Source organism: Nannospalax galili, unplaced genomic scaffold (genome assembly GCF_000622305.1).
Source record: "Nannospalax galili isolate Female #2095 unplaced genomic scaffold, S.galili_v1.0 scaffold1119, whole genome shotgun sequence".
In the NCBI taxonomy this organism is placed as follows: Eukaryota; Metazoa; Chordata; class Mammalia; order Rodentia; family Spalacidae; genus Nannospalax; species Nannospalax galili.
In genome coordinates this window covers 2,726,287-2,750,670 of record NW_008343597.1, presented here as the reverse complement: position 1 = coordinate 2,750,670, position 24,384 = coordinate 2,726,287, and the positions used below count along the sequence as shown (strand labels likewise).

General features: G+C 42.7%; 3 gene segments (V, D, J or C); all 3 read left to right on the top strand.

The window, feature by feature from the left end:
* The first annotated feature begins 2,041 nt into the window (after window positions 1-2,041).
* On the top strand, window positions 2,042-12,300 carry LOC115071491. The segment is given in 3 exon segments: window positions 2,042-2,286; window positions 2,394-2,672; window positions 12,293-12,300. Coding segments are annotated over 3 exon segments (333 nt in total).
* A 99-nt stretch (window positions 12,301-12,399) lies between these two features.
* On the top strand, window positions 12,400-13,025 carry LOC115071506. The segment is given in 2 exon segments: window positions 12,400-12,553; window positions 12,718-13,025. Coding segments are annotated over 2 exon segments (357 nt in total).
* Window positions 13,026-20,267: 7,242 nt separating this feature from the next.
* Window positions 20,268-21,064, top strand: LOC115071504. The segment is given in 2 exon segments: window positions 20,268-20,508; window positions 20,613-21,064. Coding segments are annotated over 2 exon segments (498 nt in total).
* Window positions 21,065-24,384: the final 3,320 nt, after the last annotated feature.

Sequence of the window (24,384 nt, the reverse complement as noted above, 5' to 3'; positions counted from 1 at the left end):
ATTTGCTTGGCCCCAACTTCCTTCCACATGAGATGGATGCGTGTTTAACAGTGTTAACTGTCTCTGTGAGTCCCTCCCATGTGTTCTGTACCTGCCATAATTCCTTACGTTCGTGCTCTGTACCTTCTACTGCTCTATGGAGTTCATGCACATTCATCACACTCCTTTCTCCTTAATTATTTCCAGAGCCATTTTTTATGACATATTCTCTTGCCATTGTCAGCCTGCTTAAGATTCCCATTGATAGGCCTTCTTTTATATTTCTTTAAATATAAGATAAATATATTTATTCTTTTAAATTTCTTTAAATCCAATTCTGTGATGCCTCAGAATTGGAATAATATGTCAGTGTGTTCTGGTCACTGACCAGTGGCACAGGACTATCACTTTCCCTTAGTTATTTATATGCATATTATTTTTTAAGATTTGTTTTTTCTTCTCTCTGTCTCTTTCTCTGTCTCTCTGTCTCTCTTTCTCTCTGTATCTCTCCCTTTCTCTCTGTCTATGTATCTCTCTGTCTCTCTGTCTCTCTGTCTCTGTCTCTCTCTCTCTGAGTGTGTGTATGTGTGTGTGTGTGTGTGTGTGTGTATGTTTACATGGTGTCTATGGAGGCCAGAAGAGGGCATCAGATAGCATGATCCCATGCAACTTCTGATGGTGCGGATTCCACAGCTATGCTTGAAAGATAACACGCTGGAAGCCTCACACCACCTTGACATGAACCTACACTTGTGTACAAATAGAGATAACAAGTAACTTTATTCTGTGTGGCTTTGTGATGTGATATTGTCATCTACAAAGTTCATGCTTGAGAAACCACATAATCAAGTTATGAAAACACTGTAAAAAAAAAACACTGTCATAATGTGTTAGTCAATTCACGATTTAGTGTTGGGCTGCATCCATAGCTATCCTGGGCTACACCTGGTACACAAGCCCCAAGGTTGGACACCACTGGCTTTGATTCTCGGTGCATTATAGACTCAACTTCAAATGAATAATCACTTTTAGCATTTGCATAATATCTCATGTGATTCTGACTTACTTTAAATTAAATTAGACAAAATATCTAGATTTTTAATCATCTAAGAATTATATGACACCAGGGAACAGGTTGAATGTAAATTTTAGTAAGGTACTGAAAATCTAAAAGGCACTAATTGCAATTTGTTTTTAAAACAGTCTAGTGGGGGCTGGAGAGATTGTTCAGAGGTTAAGAGCATTGACTGTTCTTGCAGAGGACCTGGGTTTGATTCCCAACACTTACATGGTGGGCTTTCAATCATTCCAGCTCCATTTCCAGAGGATCCAATGCCCTTTTGACATCCATAGATATTGCACGAGTCAGGTGCACTCACATACATGCCAGTAGTACACACATATACATAAAATAAAAATAACAAAATATTTTTAAGAATAGTCGAGTGATTTCTACATGAAAGAATTTCGGGACAGTTAACCCACAAATGATATTAAATAAGAGATTGAAGAGAAAGCTCGGTTAGAGCACTGGCTGCTCTTGCTAAGAACCATCACTAATTCCAGTTCCCAGGGACCCAACACTCTCTTCTGACCCCAATACATGCAAGAAATACACTCATACACATAAAATAAAAATAAATCAATAAAATAATAATAATAATAATATAAAAGATGTGATACCCATTTCTTAGATTTCTAGTGTGAAAAATGCAAACATTCCACAAATTTGTTTGCTGCACAAGAAGCACAGCCAATTGTGTGTATGTGTGTGTGTGTGTGTGTGTGTGTGTGTGTGTGTATACATATAATGACTGGGATATAATTCTAACACTATGTGCTCTTTTACCATAGTGGGAAATGTGCCTAGAGTCCTGTTAACACAGCAGAAGGATGTGGTGGGTCTTCAAGGAGAACCAGAAAGAGGTGGACAGAGGAGGAAGATGAATGCACTCAGAGGACGTCCCTGTACACGTCCTATTTCTCTGCTAAACAAAGTTTGTCTAACACGGGGAGGAAATCGCTCCTCATTCTGTTTGAGAATTTGAAGGTTACCTACAGCCTGGGGTCGCCTGCAGTATCACCTTGGGCCACTAGATGGAGATGCTGTGCATCTTGAGCCTGGCAGGAAACCACAAAGCAGCCAGATCCTCTAAGAGCTTTTGGTTGTACCCACTAGTTAAACTTACCCACGGAACTGTCAGAGTTTGGGGGCTGAATTTCTTCCAGAGAAGACTTTCCTGCATCCCACGGGCTCAGACATGACACCTCACATGGCTGTGATGCTTGTGATTGCAGTCACATTCAGTAAGACAGTTTTTTTTTTTTGTCTTTCTGCAGGCCCTGATATAGAATCTGTTTAACGAACTGTTCTCCGTCAGAATGCTTTTGCCTGATCTGGAATTGTTTTGCAGGAAGCGCAAGCTCCCAGACAGTAACCCAGCCTGAGGACTACATTTCTGTCTTTGAAGGGGCCCCGGTGCAGGTAAAGTGCAGCTACTCCTATTCTGGGAGTCCTGTGCTCTTCTGGTACGTCCAGTACCCCAGACAAGGCCTACAGCTTCTCCTGAAACACATTTCAACAGACAGTGCCAAAGGTTTCACAGCTGCTCTTAACAAGGATGCGTCATCATTCCACCTGCAGAAGCCCTTGGCTCAGGAGGACGACACAGCCGTCTACTACTGTGCTCTGAGTGACACAGCAACTGCTCCTGCCAGAGAAGCAAAACACAAACCCCCAGAGTGTAGCAAAGTGCTTCCTGTCAGTTCTGTGGCCACAGTGGGGCATTCTTCCTCTAGAAATTGGAGCTGAGTTTATCTCTGTGATACATATATCAGAAAAATTTCCACATTTTATCAAACAAAACTCATTACCTACTATGTTTGCATTAGTTTAAACGTAAGTACATTTATTTTTTTTTTCTACAAGTCCAGAGGAAAGAATGACCTTGTAAGGACACAGTGACAATTTGCAAATCAAGGAGGGAGGCCCCAGGAGAAGCTAAGGCTGTGGATAACTTGATTTTTGACTAGCAGCCTTCAGAATTATGAGAAAATAAATTTGTATTCGTTAATCTACCCAGTAGATTTTACTATGGAAGTACTGGCGAAAGTAATACTCTATAGATGTGGCCTCCCTGTACAGACAGATGCGAACATGCGACTTGGGATGGACAACTGGATGCATTGTTCCCAACTTTGACTAAGGAGTTACTTATGAAAAGAGTATACTGTTGAGTCGCCTTTCACAAAGTGGCTGTAATTGCAACATGAAGGCAGGACTGTGGGACAGCGGCTGCACATACTGCTTAGTGGAGAAGCCTGGAAAATACCACTCAGTATGGAGCTCAGAGCAAGGCCAGACCCTCTAGGATTGTCTGTGCTGTGAATCTTATGTTGTTGCTGAATACGCAGCTCTTGATTCTAGCTCTCTGACCATATTTTATTCAAATCCACTGTTACTTTTAAAAATATTTTTATTGAATTCATGTTGATTTGGTACATATTAACCATATTTAGCTCCCCTCCCTTTACTGTACCCCCCATAGATCACTCACAGGATTTCATATATTCTATCTTATATGTTAAGGCCTACCAAGTCAAGTTCATGTACCTGGATGTCCCTCGGTGGGTGCAAGCTCATCCACTGGAGCCTAGTCAACCTATCAAGAGTCACTCCCTTCAGAAGATCAACTCTCGACCTCACCCAGCAGTTATCAGCTGCCAATACTTCCTCACAAAAGTTGTGGTCTGTTGTTCATTTCCCAAGTTCTATTCTGGTTTTTGTCTGACTGAGTTTGTGTATACTGTCACCATATCTGTAAGTTCATATGAGCAAGGTCCCAGGAACCTGTAAGACTGTTTCTGTATGGTCGTGCACCTCCTCCCCTAACTCTTATAATCTCTGTGCCCTCTCTTCCACAATGGTCCCTGTGTCCTGGGTGGGTGAGGTTTAATATAGAAGTCCTGTCCAAGGACCTACATTCTGCAGTCCCTTATTCTTTTCACTTTGGCCAGATGTGGCCTTTTGTGTCCATCACCCTCTGTTGCATGAGGAAGCTTCACGGATAAGAGTTGAGAGGCACATTAGTATCCTCTCTCTATCCCTTACCCCACTATGCTCCACAAGCCTTGGGTGTGGAGGTTCCATTGTAGATGTGTCACTTAGGGTTGGGGATGTCACAGACATTTATTCTCTGCATGACCTACTATTAATTTAAATTTATTCATTTATTTGTTTATCTAATAGAGATCCATTTCTTTTGCATATCAATAAAATCTCCTAGTTACATGAAATATCATCTAAGCATCAGGAAAAGCAGTATTTTTTATCTCATTGAGATTTTGTGCATTTCATACAATGGCCCTCCAATAACTCTATAGACCTCCCTCCCCCATTCATGCCCTCACATACCCCCCCGGACCTTATGCATTCTGTCATATCTGTTAAGTCCTATCCAGTCAAGCATCTGCACTCAGATGTCCCTAGGTACAAGTTTATTCACTGGAGTCTAGTCAGTCCATTCAGGGATCTTAAGGAAAGTCTACTCTCCCTCACCCAGCCACAATCAGTTTCCAACAGTTCTCAGACTAGGGCTGGCCCATTGCCCATTTTCCTCACTACATGCTGGGCCCTTGTCTGATTGAAGCAGCATGGGTCCTGTGAATGATGCCACCATTACCACAAGTTCACATAAGCAAGCTTCCAGTGAGTGACCTGAAACTTCTGTTTCCCCATGTTCATGGACCAACCCTAGCTGTTACAGTCTTTCCACCCCCTCTTCCACAATGGTCCCTGAGCTGTGGGTGGGTGAGGTTTATTAATGCCAGTCCTATCCAGGCACACACACTCTGTAGTGTCTTATTTTCTAAAATATAGCCAGTTGTGACCCTCTGTGTACATCACACTCTGTTGTGTAAAGAAGCTTCACTGGTGAGAGTTGAGAGATGCACTCACATTCTCTTCATTCCCTGCTCCACTATGTTCATGAGCCTTAGGTGTAGAGGCTCCACTGTAGATATGTCACCTAGGGGTGGGCATCTCTCAGATGTACGTACTCTGTATGGGACCAGTTTTGGAACTCTGTAATATCCTCCATCTGTTGCAAAAAGAAGCTTCTGTGATGAGTGGTGTATGGTACACTTGTCTGTAAATATAAGGATCCATATTTAGCATATGATGAGACATTTCATTTGTCTAGAGATATGACAGAGATGGGGTTTTCTCTAGGATCTATGACCTCTCCAGCCATGTATATTTGGCTATAATTACAGTGTCACCCATGAGTTCTCTCCAACAGAGGGGGCCCCAAGTTCAATTAGATAGCTGTTGATTACAACACCGTCCCACCAGATAACAGTGTCACTACTACACCAATAGAGGTAGTTTGCTGTGCCAGTCATTGTGCCCCTTAGGCTGTTCAGCTGGTTTGGACTGTTGGTTGATTTTCTCCCCTAGTGATTACATAATATCCTCTAGAACCACGAGAGCCAGTCTTCATGAAGAAGGCTTCCAGGTCATTTCCAGCTCCATTGCTCCAAGCTCTGTGTCTGGAGTGTGTTCAGTCTTCAGTACTCGGGTCTTACCTTCAAGTTCTGGGAGATAGCCAAGAGCTCCAGCAATAGCTTGTGCTATTTTGGAGACTCTTGGACTACTCTGACCAACCGCATGAAGGAAGGTCTCTCCTGTCCGGCACTGTGTTCCATGCCATACAGTCCCCAGGTATGTACATGTACTAATATTCAGACACCAACATCTTTGCCCCTCTCCCAGATACCCCCTTAAAAGTTTTTTTTTGTCTTTTTTTGAAATAGGATTTCCCTCTAGCCCCAGCTGACCTGGTACTCACTATGTACATGTGGAAGGCCTCGATCTCACAGAGATCCATCTACCTGCCTCTGCCTCTCAAGTGCTGGGACTAAAGGCATGCGCCACCACATCCAGCTTAAAGTTTATTTTCTTTATTAATGTGTGTGTGTGTGTGTGTGTGTGTGTACATGCGCTGTGGCATGTGTGTGTACATGTGCTGTGGCATGTATGTGTACATGCGCTGTGGCAGGTGTGGAGGTCAGAGGACTACTGTCTGGAGTTGCTTCTTTTCTCCATTGTGAGCTCTGGGGCTAGAACTCAGAGCTTGCATGACAAATACTTTTACCCACTGAGCCATCTTGTCTGTCCTTGAAGCACTTTTCAGGGTTTGTAACTATTGTAGATCTCCTACTGGTGTTTTTCAGAAGTCCTCAGTAAATGCTGGGCTTCATCAGTCTTTCCTCATTGACCTTTTACCTGAATTAAGCTATGCATCCTCTTTATAACGGAACAAGACAGAAAATGAAATAGTCTTGTAATTTCTTCTCAATCAGGTCCATACACTTGACCATTTCAGAACACTTCCTAGTAGCAGGATAATGTGGCCACCACCAGATGTCAGTGCCTTCTCAAAGATGAGAGAGAAAGAGAGAAGAGAGAGAGAGAGAGAGAGAGAGAGAGAGAGAGAGAGAGAGAGAATTGAGCAAGCTTGTCTCTGGATAAGTGCAAACCTGAAGCTTGGGGGCTAGAGAACTAGATCTCTACTCAGCAAAAACAGCTGACTCTGACATAGGAACCTGGCGCCAATTCAGGGTCTCCTGTGATACAAACAAAGGACAAGAATGGACAAATTCCTAGGACTGTCCTTGGTGACTCTGTGGCTTCAACTGGCTTGTAAGTTGGGGATGGTGGTAAAGGGAATATGGATTCTAAATTCAGAGGCCATATGGTTGAGAGGTGGAATCTTCCTGCTCATTTGGAAGTGCAATTTGAAAATGTAACCAAAGTCTTCTGGTCTCTGGTCTGTGTTTCTTCCTAGGGGTGAACAGCCAACAAGGAGAAGGGAATCTTCAGGCCCTGAACATCCAAGAGGGTGAAAATGTCACCATGAACTGCAGTTACACAGTGTCCATAACCAGTCTTCAGTGGTATAGACAGGACTCAGGTAGTGGTCCTGCCTCTGTAATTTTCATACATTCAAATGAGACAGAGAAACGCAGTGGAGGACTAAGAGTGACCCCTGACACCTCCACCAGAAGCAGCTCCCTGTCCATCCACTACCCAGGCTGCAGACAACACTGTGTACACTTCTGTGCTGCAGATGCATGCCGCTCAGCAGGCACCCGCCTTCCTGATGCAAAACCCCAGAACTGCTTCCTACGATCCCTAACTGTGGGTGGAGTTGGTGGTTCTTCTCAGGAATGAGAATCTACCGGTGACTGGAAAGGGAAACCCACTTAAGCTTGTACTGGTTGGATGGAGGCTCCTAGTACCCTGGGCTGGGGCACAGGGCCGAGAATTACAGTAGGAAGCTTTTCAGCCGTCTGTTCTGCCCAGCCTGCCCACCTGTCCTCACCTCATCAACACTGCGGCAGCTCTGATTTCCCCATGTGAAATCTGGCTCACTGAGCCTCACAGAGCCATCAGCTTTGATTTTAGCAAACCTGGGCGTTTGTGTGGAGTAAGGAAACTCAGTATTGGAAGGTCAAGTCTGTCTCTTGTGCGGCTCCAAGACCTAGATAGACGGGGCGGGGGTGGGGTGTGGAGGTAGGGGAAAAGTCTCCCAGTTCCAGGAAACTGTTCATTCACTAGGCTTTAGAGGGAAGGCACCTTAGGACACTGTAATCCCAGGGCTTCCTCAGACAGCTGAGGGTGTCAGGAAAAGTAAAGATATGAACCTTGGAGTAAGTGAAACAAAACACACCTGAATCTGACCCAACTGTTGAAGAGCGTGACTTTCCCTCCTCAATTTACTCATTTGTGAAATAAAACTCACAAGCAAGCCAGTTCCCCATCCAAGTAGGAAGCATCTTCCTACTACCACATCCCGAGATGCTGTGTTAAATCTAGATATTTCTGGGATGAAGTACTTCAATTTTATCCTTGCTCTTAAGAAAATAAACTAATGCTGAGAATAGTTTTATTGACACAATTTTCACTGAAAATCTGTGTAGAGAAAATCAGAGCCTTGGCATTTGTTTGCAAGCTTGGTGAAAAATGGGAATGGAAGACAGAGGACAGTGGCTCTGGATTCCGCTCCTCAACCCCTCACCTAGAGCACTGTTGAACATGTGAACTATTTGGCTTAGAGCTGGCTTAGTTTCTGATGATCTGGTGAAATTTTTAATAAACAACATTTATTGATCAGAGATTGGCTGAGTTTTACGGTACTGAAAACTCTGTATTTTCAACAAGGATTTTTTTTTTCTCACATCAGGAAAAGCCTTAAGAAGACGCCTGGCCACAAGTGGCTGAGCCTGGCTTCAAGGTGGCCACACCTGGCTGTGAGGGACTCGGGTTCTCAAGCTCTGCATTTCTCATCCTTCACGTTTCGGTCTTGTTTTCACACTACCACGAAGCTGCTCGACATCTGTGCTATACAGCTCTGGGAAGAAAGGAGTCACGGGTCCATGGGCCATGGCTTGCTGAGTCAGTCATTTCCTGAAAAGCCACTCAACAGCTCCTCCTCTGTTTCTCTTGTACTGCAGCCCAAAGTCTCTATCCCTCCCTGTACGCAGAGAACACAGAGCCACAGGATAAATTTTCAATCTGTGTTGCCACATACATCAAAACTAAAGCTCCTTAGGGGCTGAAGAGATGGCAGATCGGTTAAGAGCACTGTCTCCTCTTGCAGAGCCTTAGCTCAATTCCTAACACCCACATAGTGGCTAACAACCATCCATAATTCCAGTTCTAGGGGAATCTGAAACTTTTGTCTGATCCCAAAGGCATCACATGACATGAGTGCACTTACATACATGCAGGCAATACATCCATACACGTGAAATAAAGTAATGACTAAAATACTTTTAAAAACTAGAGTTCTTTAGTAAGAAGTAGAAGAAATGGATGTTGAATTGGTAGCCTATGGTCTGTGCCACCCCCTCAATCAGGGAATCTCAGGATTTAGGATGTTTTGGCATTATTATTACTTATCTTTTGCTTATTGTGTGTAATTTAAATCCTAGTTCTGTAGAACTTATTTCTTATTTGTTTGCATAATCTTTTAAAAAATCCACCCAATCCTTTGTCCCGTTGTGCCCGGCGCACTTGATATACCCATTACTCCTGTGCAGATTCCTGAATACAGTGACAGTGAACTTGTCAGAGCATACATAAACTTTCCAGTCACATTGATCCCATTAGCTCTTAAGATGAGAAAAGCCTCCTTACATGATCTTTGGCTCCTTCACAACCTACATTCCTGCTTCATCCAGGGTATGCTATGCTCCTAATCGCTCTCATTCGCTCTTTGAAACTGGTTTTATTTCTTATTCTTTAAGTAACTTATTATTTCTATATGTCTCCTATAGTGATTTTAGTGATTTCTTCTACATCTTATTTTTTCTATTTTTTTCTCTTCTCTGAGGAGCAGGAACTATGAAATAAGCACTCATTCTAACACATCTTCTCCGATTAGCAGTGGGAGAAGCTAGGGGAACTCACTGAGAAACACAGTAGAGTCTTTTAAAAGCTGGCAATCCCCCTCTTTCTTTGGGGACTGAACTAGAGAGCTGTACTCTGTTCTTCTGCTGTACATGTTACTTAATGGTAGGGACCATTATCTGTGTTGCTTTCCCATTAATCCTCAATACTACAGTCCTGGAGGACTCATTCACCAGAGCAGCTCTCTGACTTTCCCTTTCTGGTACTTCCAATTTCAAAGCAAAGGTGCCTAAGCTTCCGCAGGAATGCATTAGAATTAGCAGAGGTCTCCAGGCCATTCATGCTATGCACAACAGCTCCTTACACCTGAAGAAACAGTCCATGCAGATGTCAGTCCTGGCCATATACTCCTGTGCTGAGTCTTATTGACAAACACATCAAGGACCCAGTGGGATGCAGGTGGGCTGGGTGTGAGGAGCATTGAGAGGCTGTTTTCTCTTTCCAAAGCTCCCAAAAGCAGGAGTGGCAGAAATACCCATGATTCTCTGTCCAGGAATGTGGGAAGGGAACCCTGGTTTCTTATCTTCTCCTAAATGAGCAGCCCTGCCTGGAGGCTGTAATGATGGTGGGAACTGAAACTCCAGTCCAGGCCTTAATCTCTTCTGGTGAAAAGCTTTGGAACTAGATCTCAAGGTTTTTGAAGTAGAAATGGGTCTGTCTATTCCCAAATTTTACCTCATTCCCCTAATGATATCAGGGTTACCTCTTCAGAGGGAGGAAATTGTTACAGTAGCATTGGAGGCCCCCTAAGGGAAAGCTCTTTCTGTCTGGTCAAGACACTGACTCTCTGGCCTGAGTGGAGACGTAACTCTCCAATTGAGCTGGTCAATCACATGGCCAAGGGACTACAACTTCTTAGGAACGCCTATGTACCTCCTGTGTTCTAAAGAGATGGGAGGGATACTTATCTCATTAATGCATTAAGTACTTTTCCTTCCCAGAAATTCTGCCCCTGTGCATTCTATACATAGGTGCCAAGTTTGGCCTGGCTTTATCAATCCTGATTCAAAAAGGTGTCATTTGTTTTTCTTTTTTGTCTTTTTATCCCTACTGCCCTACTTCCTCCTCTGATTTTCCCACTCTTGAGCTCTGATTAAATGGACCATCTGGGCTCTTCAGTGAATGACAGTGGCCTTACTTTAAATGTTTCCAGCTTTGTATGCCAGGCCTGTGTGGCCAGGCCTGTGTCTTCTGTGGCTCCCCTATAAGTGCTCCCTAGGGCCAAGGTAGTGCTCCAAGTCATAATCAGACTTACCAGGGTTTCTTATTATTCTAGATTAACTGCTTCATTTAAAGATGGGGAAACTGAAGCTCCAGTTTGAAGGGAAAAGCAGTTATCAAAGCTCACACAGCAGAGATGGAAACACCTTGCCTCCTGACCCCAGTCCTACAGTTCTTCCTCCTTCCAGAGTGTGCACGTGCGTGCGTGCGTGCGTGCCTGTGGGTATGTTTGTATTTTTTTTGAGACAGGGTCTCCTTGGAGCCCAAGCTGTCCTGGAACTCACTACGTAGACCAGGCTGGCCTTGAACTCACAAAGATCAGCCTGCCTCTGCCTCCCAAGTACTGGGATCAAAGGCGTGTGCCACCACACCCGGCTCTTTTTCTTCTTTTTATTACTTTTCCCATCTTTTGGATACTTGCCAAAGCCTGGAAATGTTTTTGAGGATGTTCTAGGCATTCAGACATTTCTTTTTCTAAGTAGTTTACACCTTCCATCCCATCATCTGCCATGTGGCTGTTCACAAAGGGCTTTTTCTCTTCTCCCCATCTCCCTCCTTGGGTCAGCTGCCGCGATTTACTGCTGACCTGCCCTGAAGTTCGATAATTTCAACTTTAATAGAATTGTTCTCTAGTTTTTTCCTGAATCTTTTCTTGAATTATTTTATTAACAAGACTAAGGACCCTGACAGGAGACCCTAATTAACTCCTTGTCCTACCACAGGTGGGACACCTCAATTTCCCAGGAACATGTGGTACCACAGGTGGGCTATCTCTTACTTAAATGCTAATAAGTAAATTTAAAACATATGTGCAGGAAATGGTGCCTACAAAGATTTTACTGGCCCTAATGCCAGGGACAAATGACAACCTGTCTGGAACTATAGTGGTTCATGTGTTCCCTTGTTTCTGACAGGGTCTCAATATGTGACCTAGGCTGCTTTGAACTCACAGACTTAACTCAGCCTTTCACATGCTAGAATTACTGCCATACACCAGGAAGCCTGGCTCTTGCTAATATTTTTAACAGAGTTAAAATATTTTTATTTTTTGATATTACTCTGCCTGCATATTGTATATTATGTTTTTTCCCTATTCCAAGCTGCACCACAGTCAATGTATGTATTTTAAGAAACAGGAGTGTTAATGGTGAATATAACAATTACGGTTGAAATCTAAGCAACTTATCACTAAGTAAAATTTTGTGAATTTATCTTTGTTTATACTTATGATTATGAAACACATGCACATGTGTGATTCTTCCCTGATGTTACTTGACATGGCACATGTATGGCAGATTTTGTGACTCGGGGAGCATAATGATAAAACTTTCATAAGGAATAACATGTTACTACATGAATTGTGCTGGGTCCCTTGGCAGGAGGAGAGAGAAGATCAGGCAAAGTTTTGCATTCCTGCTGCAATGTCAAACTTCATTTCTCTCTGAAAGAAAGGATGCCTGGCTAAGACCTAAAGCAATATGGCCGTGTCATCCACTGTATTACTATATCTCAAAATAAATTGCATGTCCTGCATTATACATGAAAGAATGATCTGAAAATAAGTCAGTGTTCCTTATGTTGTTTTCTAGTCCAATAAGTTATAGTGAGGAACAGCAGGTCCTTGAGACAGTCCAGCATTCTCCCATCCCACACAGGAAGTTGTGACAGGACACAGGCAAACCTGTCCCTAAGTGCTAACTGTGTTTCCTGTTGGAGGAGATACCACATAGCCCGATGACGTTTCTTGTTCCTCTAGAGCACAAGGTACAGATTAAGATCTGCACTGAGACAGAACGCAGAGCATTTCACTCAGGAAGAGAGCTAACACCATGCTGATCACCAGCCTGCTGAGAGCAGCCATTGCCTCCATCTGTCTTGGTAAAGGTCCCACACTGGGCAAACTCTTATCCCAAAACTTGTGGGGAGAGGAGGTCATTGATCTCTCATGAGGCTCAGAGGGAGAAGTATCAGAGCTCTAGATCATAAGCCAGCTTACACTCCCATAGTTACAGAGGTTTTTTGTTTCTGTCCCTTTCCTATAGCAACCAGTGTGGCTCAGAAGGTAACTCAGGCTCAGGCCGCGATCTCTGTCATAGAGAAGAAGGACGTGACATTGGACTGTGTGTACGAAACCAGTGAGAGTACTTATTCCTTATTCTGGTACAAGCAGCCACCAAGTGGGGAAATGGTTTTCCTTGTTCGCCAGGACTCTTATAATAAGGAAAACGCAACAGACGGTCGCTATTCTCTGAACTTCCAGAAATCTGCCAGCTACATTGGGTTCACTGTCACAGCCACACGGATTGAAGACTCAGCGGTGTATTTCTGTGCTCTGACGAGAGCACAGTGAAAAGAATGTCTACAGGAGTCCCACAAAAACCTCAACGAGAGACAGGAACCTGGGGAAAGATTCCACTACAGACAGGGAGATGCCGGGGCTGTGGCAGTACCAGTGGGGGCCTGGCAAGAAACCTAGTTCAATTCACATGGAATGTCTAGCAATATTGTTTATTAGAAGTATGAATATTTTATATTCTCTATTGTTTTGAGACAGATGCCCAGCATCCTTGGGATTCCAAGCAGGGATGAAGCAGTTTTAAAATTCTGTTAAAATTGGGTAAAATCACTATTAGTGCGGATGATAAGTTATCATTATAAGCACTCCGATGTTCATTTTCCTGTAAATAAGCACAGATGCTCAGGTATGGGCCAGTTTGGCTCCCTAGGTGGCAGCGTTTCTCTCTCTTTTGCTGCTCTGCTTGCCTTGAGTAGAAGGGCTGTCTGCCAAGTAGTCAACCAGCCCACCCAGTGCCAACATTGCCCGTTCTGCCCACTCCACAAACGCTTTGAGAAAACCGCACTATGCTCACAGCTCCCCGCTGCCCTGCTTCCTGAAGGGGCAGCCCCCGCTCAGGGATCTTTCTGACAGTTTGTATAAACTTGTTATAGCAAACCGTAGTGAGATCTAGATGACCTTGAAATCACTTCCACCTAGGTCAGGGGTGAATATTCCCTGGTGGCCTAGCAGAGGTGCTGCTGTGACTGCTGCTAAAGAGACAGCGCTGGGATGGGTACCAAAACAAGCCTGCACGTGCAGGTGAGGTCTGCCGTGCTGGTGCAAACATTCCTTCCTGGCCGGATCAGCAGGCAGTTTGGCTCACGTGGCGAGTCAACTGGGAGACACCTTCCTGCGCTGCCACCGTCCCTGTTGATGCGAAATTAAGCTCAGTAAAAGGTTTCTTTCAGGCTGAGAGAATGGATCAGTGGTTAAAGCAGTTGTAGTGCAAACCTGACACCTCAATTAGGGTTGCAAGAACCTATATAAAAGCCAGAGGCAGCAGTGCATGCACCTGGATCCAGTGTTCCTACGGGGAGCTAGCAGTGCATGCACCTGTATCCAGTGTTCCTACGGGGAGCTAGCAGTGCATGCACCTGTATCCAGTGTTCCTACGGGGAGCTAGCAGTGCATGCACCTGTTTCCAATGTTCCTACAGGGAAATATGAGGCAGAAATGAGAAAGTCCTCAGAAACAGCACGGGGACCACTTTGTCACACACAAGAGTGAAGCACAAAGTTGACCTTGCCTCAAGCAAAGTGGACGGGGACTGAAATCTGAGATTGTCCTATGACCTCCACTCTCCTACATGAACATGTATACACATGCACACACACAGATGCACACACACAGAGGTCTCTCTCAAGTGGTCTTTCCTTCCTCCTTTCAGTAGTGCAGGCTAAATAGAAAACTCAAAGAAGCAGCAGGGACAGCAGAGCGGCAGTGACGGCCCTGGCAGTGGAACAGCAGCCTCAGCAGCTGAACAGAGAGAAGGCGGAGTGCAGAAGGAGCAAATGAACATTGCCTGGGCAGCTGATGAAGAGGCCGCTGAGCAGTTCAAGTGAGTATCCAGAACAAGGCGGGTGCCAGGGGAGAGGATGGAGCTGAGGCTGCACACAGAGACAAGGCTGGGGAGAGCGGAGAGGGGCGTGTCCAGGCCCTGCTTGCTGGAGTCCCAGAGAGCTGTCAAGCACTAGGGACAGGGGGCTCAGATACCCCATGCCCAGGAGGTAAAACACTGGCTTCTGTCAGTGGCAGAGGACTAGACCCACCTGAAGAAGCTATGCCAGCTGTTGCCAAGGCTGGGAAATCCTGGCTTCTTAAGCCTCCACAAGAACTGTAGCATTGTAGGCTCAATGGTCCAGTACCCTTTGCCTACCCCATTTTCCTGCTACTCAAGGCATCACAAAAGGTGTAACACTAGAGGGTGCCATCTGCAGCTGTTTCTGCCTGTCTGCTGCCTCAACCCCTGCCTTACCCTTCAAGGAGGCGGACAGAAGTTACCTACATCAGCACTTGAAATATTTCTCCTGGACAACCTGTGGTTTTCAATCTAGAAAGGCCAATAGGACCCTCAAGTAGCTGATTGAGAACTGTTGGGATAAAATATAAAGCACACGCAAAAAGGAGGTATAAAATGAAATTTAACAAAACCTATTAATCTTGTGCTGGTTTTGTTGAGATGGGATAACTATCAAACTATCTTCAGAACACATGAGTGATTCTACTGGCAAGTAATAAAACGTGCAGAATCATTCATACAGTTCTTCATTAATTATGTAGAATGCCTAACCAACTTTGAAATGAAATGTCTACACTGACTTTTCTCCAAAATAGAACGGCTGCCCAATGAAGGAGAATAAGTTATTTTAATTTAGGCCTCTTTCCATAACCATACTAATAGCTTTTTGCACAAGAAGAATAGATGTGAAATGTTTTACAAATTGCATTTTGGAGATGAGAATATGATTTTTGAAAACTATCTAAATACACTGCTCTCATTTGGAAGCTTCCTGCTGAGGGAAATATTTCAGGTGGAAATAAACCTGCCCAATGTCTTGCCTCCACTTTTCCCCCTGAAGTTTTAACCAGTTTGAAACCGAGAAAATATTGGGACCAAAATGGCAACCAAAACCAGACGGTTATAGTCCAGTGTTCACTTCATTCCTGAACATATACTCCTTTCCGCCGATGCTGCAATAGATGCGCAGGAGCAATGGTCCTTAATTTCCCTTGTTCCATCCAAGTATTTGAAACCTCTGGATTAACTGTCAACATTAAAAATCAGTTATCACATTATAAAACAGCTTTCTAGATTATCTACAAAAAATGAAACAGTTGGGGCTGGAGATATTGCTCAGCAGTAAAGAGCATCCACTGCTCTTGCAGAGGACTAGGGTTCAATTTCCAGCACTTACATGGTGGTTAACAAGCATCTGTAACTCAAGTTCCAGGGGATCTGACACGCCCTTCTGACTTCGGGGCATTGCGTGACATAGGTAAACTTACACACATGCAGGCAATACACTCATACACATAAAATAAAAATAATAAGATATTTTTTAAATGAAACAGTAAACATTCTAGGGAGAGGTAAAAAATTCTGCCTGATCATGTAATGAACTGTTGTACATTAATTTCATTAAAAAACACCTATCTCAATATGAGTCATGTTAAATGTTAAGTTGTTAACTATGAGAATTAACCAAAACCAGTGAATAGACAAATCTGAACTATTGCTTGAAACAAAAATGGACTTCCTCCATATTTTATATTACCGTATGTATCCTAACTTGGGAAATCTAAGTGTAGTTAATGAATGAATGGTATTTAGCGTCCACGTAAGTGTTGGGAAACCTTAATTAGGAAGACAGATGTGACTCCTGCCTTTGTGGATGTCATATTGAGCAGGTCACTGTGGCAACCAGTGTCAGTCAACAGAGAAATCACTAAACTGAAGTTTTAGAGTGAATTGTACAAGAATCTTATGTGGCCCCATGGATGTTACTAACTTCCACAAACTATTCCCTCATCTAGGAAAAAACAAGATGTAAATTGAGCAGTTCCTGGTGAGTCATTATCTCCAAAGTTTTTACTAGCTTCATAAAAGCACCCATTTCACTGCGCTTTGGACTTTCTGGCACTATTAGTTACCCATTTTTATTTTGGAAACCAGTTGTTACAGAATTTCCAGGGAGCTCCACACACTGTATCATAAGATAACAGTCATACAAGAGGCCAGGCAGGGAGAGGAGAGTGACCAGGAGTCACCTGCTTTCATAATACAGGAGCTACTGTTCTTCTATACAGCTAAGAAAGAGAACAGAAGACACAGAAGACTGTGGAAGAGAAAGAAGGGGAAGGTAAGAGGTAAGGAAAGAAGGGGAAGGTGGGAGGAATCGGGAAGGGGAATGCTCGTTAACTCAAATAAAACAGTTTCTAATTGAATTTGATATTGATTTCTTTCACAAAACATTAGAAATCTCTCTTTATATGGGATAATCAGGAAAGGGGACTGCTGAGTCATACAGTCTCATGGACTGAGGGTCCACCTGGTTCTCAGCCTCCTCACTGCATAGACGGTCATTGTTCAACTACCCAGTCTGAATCACGGAAACCAATCTGACAAATCTCTAATATGCATGAATTATGTTAATTCTGTTTCTTTAGAGAGCCCTGAGTAACACAGCGCATTGCAGCAAAGCAAGGAAATCTCTGGTATAGGCATCAGATGAGATTCTCTGGTATAGGCGTCAGATGAGATTCTTAACGTTTGTGTTGGTGGAAGCTCAAGGCCTTTTTGTACATTTCAAAAGGATTAACCTAACAGAATGTTAGGTGACACACAGTGGTATGCAATAAACAGCTATTTAGACAGCCAAAGACAGCCCCAGATAAATGCTCCCACCCCAGAGCTTTCTACCTCTCCACAATCAAGCAACTACCCTTGTAGAGTGTTTACTACAGGTGTGACTTTTTCTTTGGTACCTTGGACAGCAGCATATACGAACTCTGAAAGACTGAGGGGGATCATGGAGTCTTGCACCAAGCTTCCAGAAAGTCTCTGAGGCCAGATCATGTATAGCAAGGTTAGAGGCTCTCCAAGAAGACCCTGAGAGGCCCCTGTAGGAATCTGTGAGGGTGAAGCCTAACCTGCATTGGACCCTCCATAGAGTTGGAGATGAGAAAACTGTGGGATATTTCCTGAGAAAAGCTTCAGGCATGGAATCAAGACAACCCAAGAAAAAGCTACCTGTGTGGTAGGCATATATGGTGGAGCAGTTGAGCTCTGGAGCATTTTAGAGCCCAGACAATTCCAATACAAGCCCCAAATGCTGATTGTGGAGCTGTAGGATTTGATGTCTGCCCTGCTTGGTTGTTTAGGTCCATTTGTTCCTAGATATGCCCTCATTCTTCCCTTTGCAGTGGGAATGTTTACTCTATGCCTTTGCATAGTGGAAATATATAACTCAATCTTGGTTTTTGTTTTCTTTTTATTTTACAGAGGTTCATAGTTAAGAGATAGCTTTAAGTTTCAAAAGAGACTTTGGGCTGTACAGTACAGTAAGGAATATAGGATTTTTAGGGATGAACTGTATGCATTTTGTATTATGAAAAGATTAGTCTTTAGAAGTGTCAAGTATAATATTATGACTTAATGCTGCTGTATTTGGACTTCCAGTTAACAAGGATGTTTCCAGAAGTTTAATGTAAGCAAGAAGACCAACCCTGAATGTGGCACCACCATCCCGTGGGTTGATGTACCAGAATTAATACAAAGAAGGGGGTTGTCTGAGAACCAGAATTTATCACTATATTAGTTACTTTTCTGTTGCTGTGACAGAAACAGTGGTGAAATCAACTTATAGAAAGAAGGGCTTACTTAAGCTTATGTTTCCAAGGGGCAACAGCCCATCATGGTGAAGAGGTATGGCAGCAGAGGTGGCTAGAGGAGGAGTGGAAGCTAAGCTCACATGTCTTCAAGCAGGCACAGGAAACAAGAGAGCAACTGGAGATCCAGCAAGGCTTAAGAACTCTCTAAGCCTGCCTCCAGTGACGTGTTTCTTCCAGCATGGCCACATTTTCTAAGACCTCCCAAAACAGTGCCTCCAGCTGGGGACAAAAATGTCCAAATACTTGGAGTCTATGGGAGACAATTTCATTCAAATCACCACAATCTATCTCTGACTGCAGACGGCAGATATAATGTGACCAGCCACCTTATGCTCCTGGCACCATGCCTTTCTACTATGATAGGCTGTATCCTCTAGAAATGTAAATTGAAATGTCTTCTGATATAGGACAGATAGCAGTAGTCATATGCTACAGTATAAGGGCACATTTGTACTTCAATTTATAGAAGTAGCCCAGCACGTACTTGCTGTTAGTGGTTTCTTTATTGAGTGAATCTTATATCTAGATGTAATTTAAATGAGGACTCATGAGGAATGCCAACCTCAGTGACATTGGTGTATGTGAACCTGCCACACAGAGGTGGGAGCATGAGCAAAGCACCAACACTGTAAACCCCAGAGATATGAACAGCCTCCTGACCAGAGGCGAGCTGAGCTCTGCCGTAACTGACGCCTTTCTGTTTCCACTCCCTATGTAATCTATTGGCTAAGGTTATGATATAAGACAGACTTTTACAGTGTGTATCCTCTGTCTTTCCAGATTACCAGATCCCTGAAAAGCACAGTTTTTAAGATTTTAATCCTTGTTTCTGATCGTTGGTTTCTGTGACAAGTAATATAGAATGAATTCTAGTTTCACTTCTTTCCTTAAACTGCTTTTGGTCATAACAATGATAAAAGTAATATGAAAACCTCCAACTCATGAATTCCTTAGGGGTTAGAATGCAAACTGTAAAACATAGGACCCATTGTGACATGTGGAGGAAGAGAGCTCAGGCTACTCCACTTAAAATTTGACCTTGAGTCAGGCCCTGGTTCCTAGCACACTCTGAAGTCAGAGACAGGCCTGGTCTACATAGCCAGTTCTGGACCAGCCAGGCAGGACTACTTAAAAAACAAAGAAAATAAAATTGAGCTTGGGGTTATTTGCAAAGCTATAAGTCTCTAAATTTTTAAATGCTATCCTAAGTAGATGTTTGAAACTATAAAGCAAATGTTAGGCACTTTCTTAGCCTTCTTTTTTCATGGTCCTTCCATATCTGCCTTCCCCTCAAACTATCTTACAGTAGTTCCCATTATTGAATGCTTTACATGGTGTCAGTACTTACAGTGAACTGTGATCACAAAATACTAAATAGACTTTCCAGAAATAATTAATTCATGAGGTTTAAATTATATGCCGTTCTGCATAACGTGATGAAAACTTACATCATTGTTCTCCATCTACCAAGGATGTAAATCATCCCTTGTCCAGTGCATCCACGATGGATGACCACTGAGTGCATCTGTCAGTATGTAAAGTCAATTCATGCTGGTTTTACTTTTGTGCTTAAACCATAAGTGTGACAGTGTTAGTGGATAAGTGCTTCATTCAAATGGAAAAGTCACTAATTGGAGTAGAAAAATGAACAAGGCATACGGTTTCAGTTAGTGGCAAAAATTTATATATTTATAATAAAATATCATAGATGTGTGTGTTCAAACAGCAGAGTTCTATGCCATCTTTGGTCAATCATTCGTTGGAGGTCTTGAACATATCACCTGTTAACAGCATCTACTTTAGAATTAAAATCATTAGAGAAAACTTTGGTAGAGTTTGTATGAAAACCACGAGAGATCACAGCTGTTCTAGATGTGGTTTCATTTACATTCAGGTCATAGTTGAACACGCCTATTGTCTTTGGGTCATAAGAAAGACAGCTGTTGTACAGAAAGAAGTTCTTGCCTGTGAGTAAGTCCTTATTATAAAATCTTCTGGAGGCTAACCCTGTATGATTTGGTGTACTGAAAGAAGTAAGAATCACTTACTTCTAAGAACATGCCTTCTGTCAAATGCTTGGGACTTGGGATCCTCTTACTGTTCAGTAAGTCACATTTTATCCTAAGAACTGATGATGACAATTCATTTTTAGGTCATAACAACCTTCAGCTTTTAACCCTTTTAACAAAGCAATTTTATTTTTTCTAGCGAAGAGTAATGGAGATTCTGTGACCCAGACAGAAGGTCCAGTTACTGTCACAGAGAGGGCATCTGTAATGCTGAACTGCACCTACCAGACCACTTATTCAGTTCCCACGGTTTTCTGGTACATCCAAGATCTCAACAAAGCCCCTCAGCTGCTCCTGAAGACAGCAACTGAAAACCAGAGGACGGAGAACCGAGGGTTTCACGCCACGCTTGTGAAGAGCAGTAACTCCTTCCACCTGCACAAGTCCTCACTGCAGCTGTCAGACTCGGCCCTGTACTACTGCGCTGTGAGTGACACAGTGCGGGAAACTGCAGGGGGAGCTGAGCACAAACCCAGGCTCACAGGAGGGCTGCAGGGGAGCGGCCCTGTGAGGGAAGGTTACATGCTTTCTCTAAGCAGTGTTTATTTAGCTTTCACAAGAACAGTAATAAATCCAAGATCAAATTCCTAGACACCTAGAAGACTGTGAACTAGTCACAGGAAGGACAGGGTCAGGGTCAGTGTTGGAACCAGTGTTGAGATCTGCAAGATCAGAGCTCAGTCAGGAAACCTAGTCTTCCCTTGATGGTGTAGTGTAGGCACTCTCACAGCAAATACTTCCAAGGAAAGCTTGATTTAAGATCAACCTTGACTAAAATGTCTCATGAAATTAACTTTTTAAAATTGCAATGGATTTTGTGTTCCTCTCACAAACATTCGTGACACACAATCTTGTCTTTATGACTCAGCTTCCGTCTCCACAACTTCGGCTCTGCTTTTACTTGATTCGTGTTGCAGAGAATTCAGTCTAACTGCTCACCAACTCTTCCCTTCATGAAGCAGCTCAAGAGGCACAGGAACTGGACAGCCGTCAGGATGAGGCCAGGAGGGTTGTTCCTTCCCTGTCCTCACTATGCACTGGGTGGCGAGGCAGCCTGGCTGGAAGATGCTCTTTCTAAGAAGTGCTCCCTCCTCCTGTGTGCTCTTGTGTACCACCACCCAAGGATGTGTGCAGTCTTTCATCCTGGACTTTAAGTTATCTGACAATTCTTTGGAAAGGGCTCGAAGGATGCCAAAATTTTGATCCATTCCAGGTCTTTAAGGAAAATAATGAACTTAAAAATGACAAAAGACCGAGGATGTCTTTCACAAGCAAATAACCAGCTTGGGTCTTGAGAATCCTTCCTAGTCCCAGACTTGAGGTCCTGAGCTCCTGTTCCTGAGCCTTCCTGGTTCCCCACCATCTCAGCTGTCAGTCTTCTGTGGTTTCAGGGACACTTACCCTACAGAGATGGCAGGGTGAGTTCCCTCTGAGTTCACATTCCTGAGAATACCCTGTACTGCGCCATCCCAGCTCTGTGTATCTGAGACCTGTGAGCTCCCCCAGCCTAACCTATCAGCATACCTATTCACCTAGCAGCCTCCAGCCCATCCTACTAATTCTGGACCTTGTGGAGTCCATCTTGGAATCTCAAAAGCTGCATCTAGCTCTAGCTGAAATGAGACTGATTCTTTCACTCCATATGCATGTCAGCATAAAGTGGCCCCAAAGCAGAAAAGCAAGCACTAGTCAGCCGGTCATAACCTGAAAAACTGGCGAAACAGCAAAGATACAATCAAACATTCAAAAAAGATGAGGTCACTTGCCCATACTAGGAAACACCGTAACACAAATCCAGATGCTTAGTTCTCATCAGAAATACACAAACAACATGAATAACCAAGGTAATATGCCACTAGAGAAGTTAGCAAGTCCATTGTAATGTTTCCTGAAAATGAAAACCGAGTGGATGCACAATACAATGGTTTCAAAATAGCCATTATTAATATATTCAAGGAACTCAGTATAGGAATAAAAGACTGAATGAAGACCAGGAAATTACAGATGGTGAAATGAAATAACTAAAAGAGTTCAAAACGTGGAATTAGAGTTCAATGAAGAGATAGAATCTCTGAAGAAAAGCGAAACTGAAATAAAACTTGAAATGACAAACTCAGGAAAGCAAACAAAAATCTCAAAGGAAAGAAGTAAGAAGAAAGTGGAGGAAATGGAACAGAGACTATCAGATCTGAAGACAAGCTTGGGGAAATGGATCACATGATCAAAGAAAATGTCTGGGACACTGTAAAAGACCAAACCTACAAATCATAGACGTAGAAGATGGCACAAAAATATTTTTAAGAAAGCCATAGAAGAAAGTTTTCCAAATCTAAAAGAGATACCTATCAAGGTACAAGTGTCTAAAGTATACCAAGTAGACAGCACCAGAAAAGAAACTCCCCACATCATATAATAGTTAACGCTAAACTTACATAATAAAGAAATATTGAAAGCTATGAGTGTGAAAAATCGAGTTACATAAAAAGGTACACCCATCAGAATAACAGCTGAGTTTTCAATGGAAAACACGAAAGCCAGAAAGGTTAGGACCAACATAATACATGTCAAAAAAGAACACAGTTTCCAGTCTAGACTACTATACCCAGCAAAACTATCAACTGAAGGAGAAAGAAAATCTTTCTGTGATAAAAGCAGATTTAAGGAATTTATGTCCACAAAGCCAGCTCTACAGAGAATACTTAACAAAATCCTTACCTCAGAAGAGAAGATTAAATTATCCCAGAGCAGTTAACCAAGAGAGGTCTAAGAACATCACTACAATACCAACACAACAGGAACTAATAAACACAGGTCAATAACCCTCAATATTAATGATGTCAATTCCCCATTAAAAAGATACAGACTAACCAATTGGATCAGAAAACAGCATTCACCAATCTGTTACCTCTAAGAATGCACTTTTGTTAAGGATTGACACCATTTTAGATTAAAAGGATGGAAAAAGATATTCCAAGCAAATGGAACTAAGAAACAAGCAGGTGAAGCTATTCTAATATCTGACAAAATAAACTTAAAACTAGTCAGATGCAACAGTGAAGGTCCCTTCATACTCACTAAAGGGAAAATACACTAAGAAGGTATTACAATCATAAGCATTTATACCATACACACAGAGACACCCAATTTCATAAAATTAACTTTTTATTAACTCTAAAATATCACACTGACTCCAACACAGTGAGAGTCGGTGACCTCAATACCCCACTGCCATCAATAGATAAGTCAAGCAGAGAAAAACTAAATGGAGAAACCCTGTAGTTACATAACACTAGAAATCAAATGTACCTAACAGACATCTACATAATATTCCACCAAATACAAAATAATACTCTTTCTTCTCAGCAGTCCATGGAACTTTCTCCAAAACTGATCACATGTTAGGACACAAAGTAAATCTCCACAAATTTAGGAATATCATCCTGTATTCTATCCAACCACAAGGGAATAAAGCAAGATATCAACAATAATAAAAATGAGGAAAATTACACAAATTCATGTAAGCTACACAACACATATGAAAAATGGATTATGAGAGAAATCAAGAAAGAAATTTTAAAATTATTATGATTGAGTGAAAATGAAAACACAACATATGACAAAGAACACATCAAAAAGACTATCCACCTTGATCCAGTTGGATTCATCCCAGGGATGCAGGGATGGTTCAACATATGTGAATCAATAAATATAACCCACCACATAAACAGACTCAGGAATAAAAACCACACGAGCATCTCATTAAATGTAGAAAAAGCCTCTGACAAAATCGAACATCCATTCCTGCTACAAGTCATGGAGAATCTAGGGACACAGGGGACATATCTCCACATAATAAAGGCAATATACAAAAATCCCACATCTACTGTCACACTAAATGGAGAAAAAGGAAA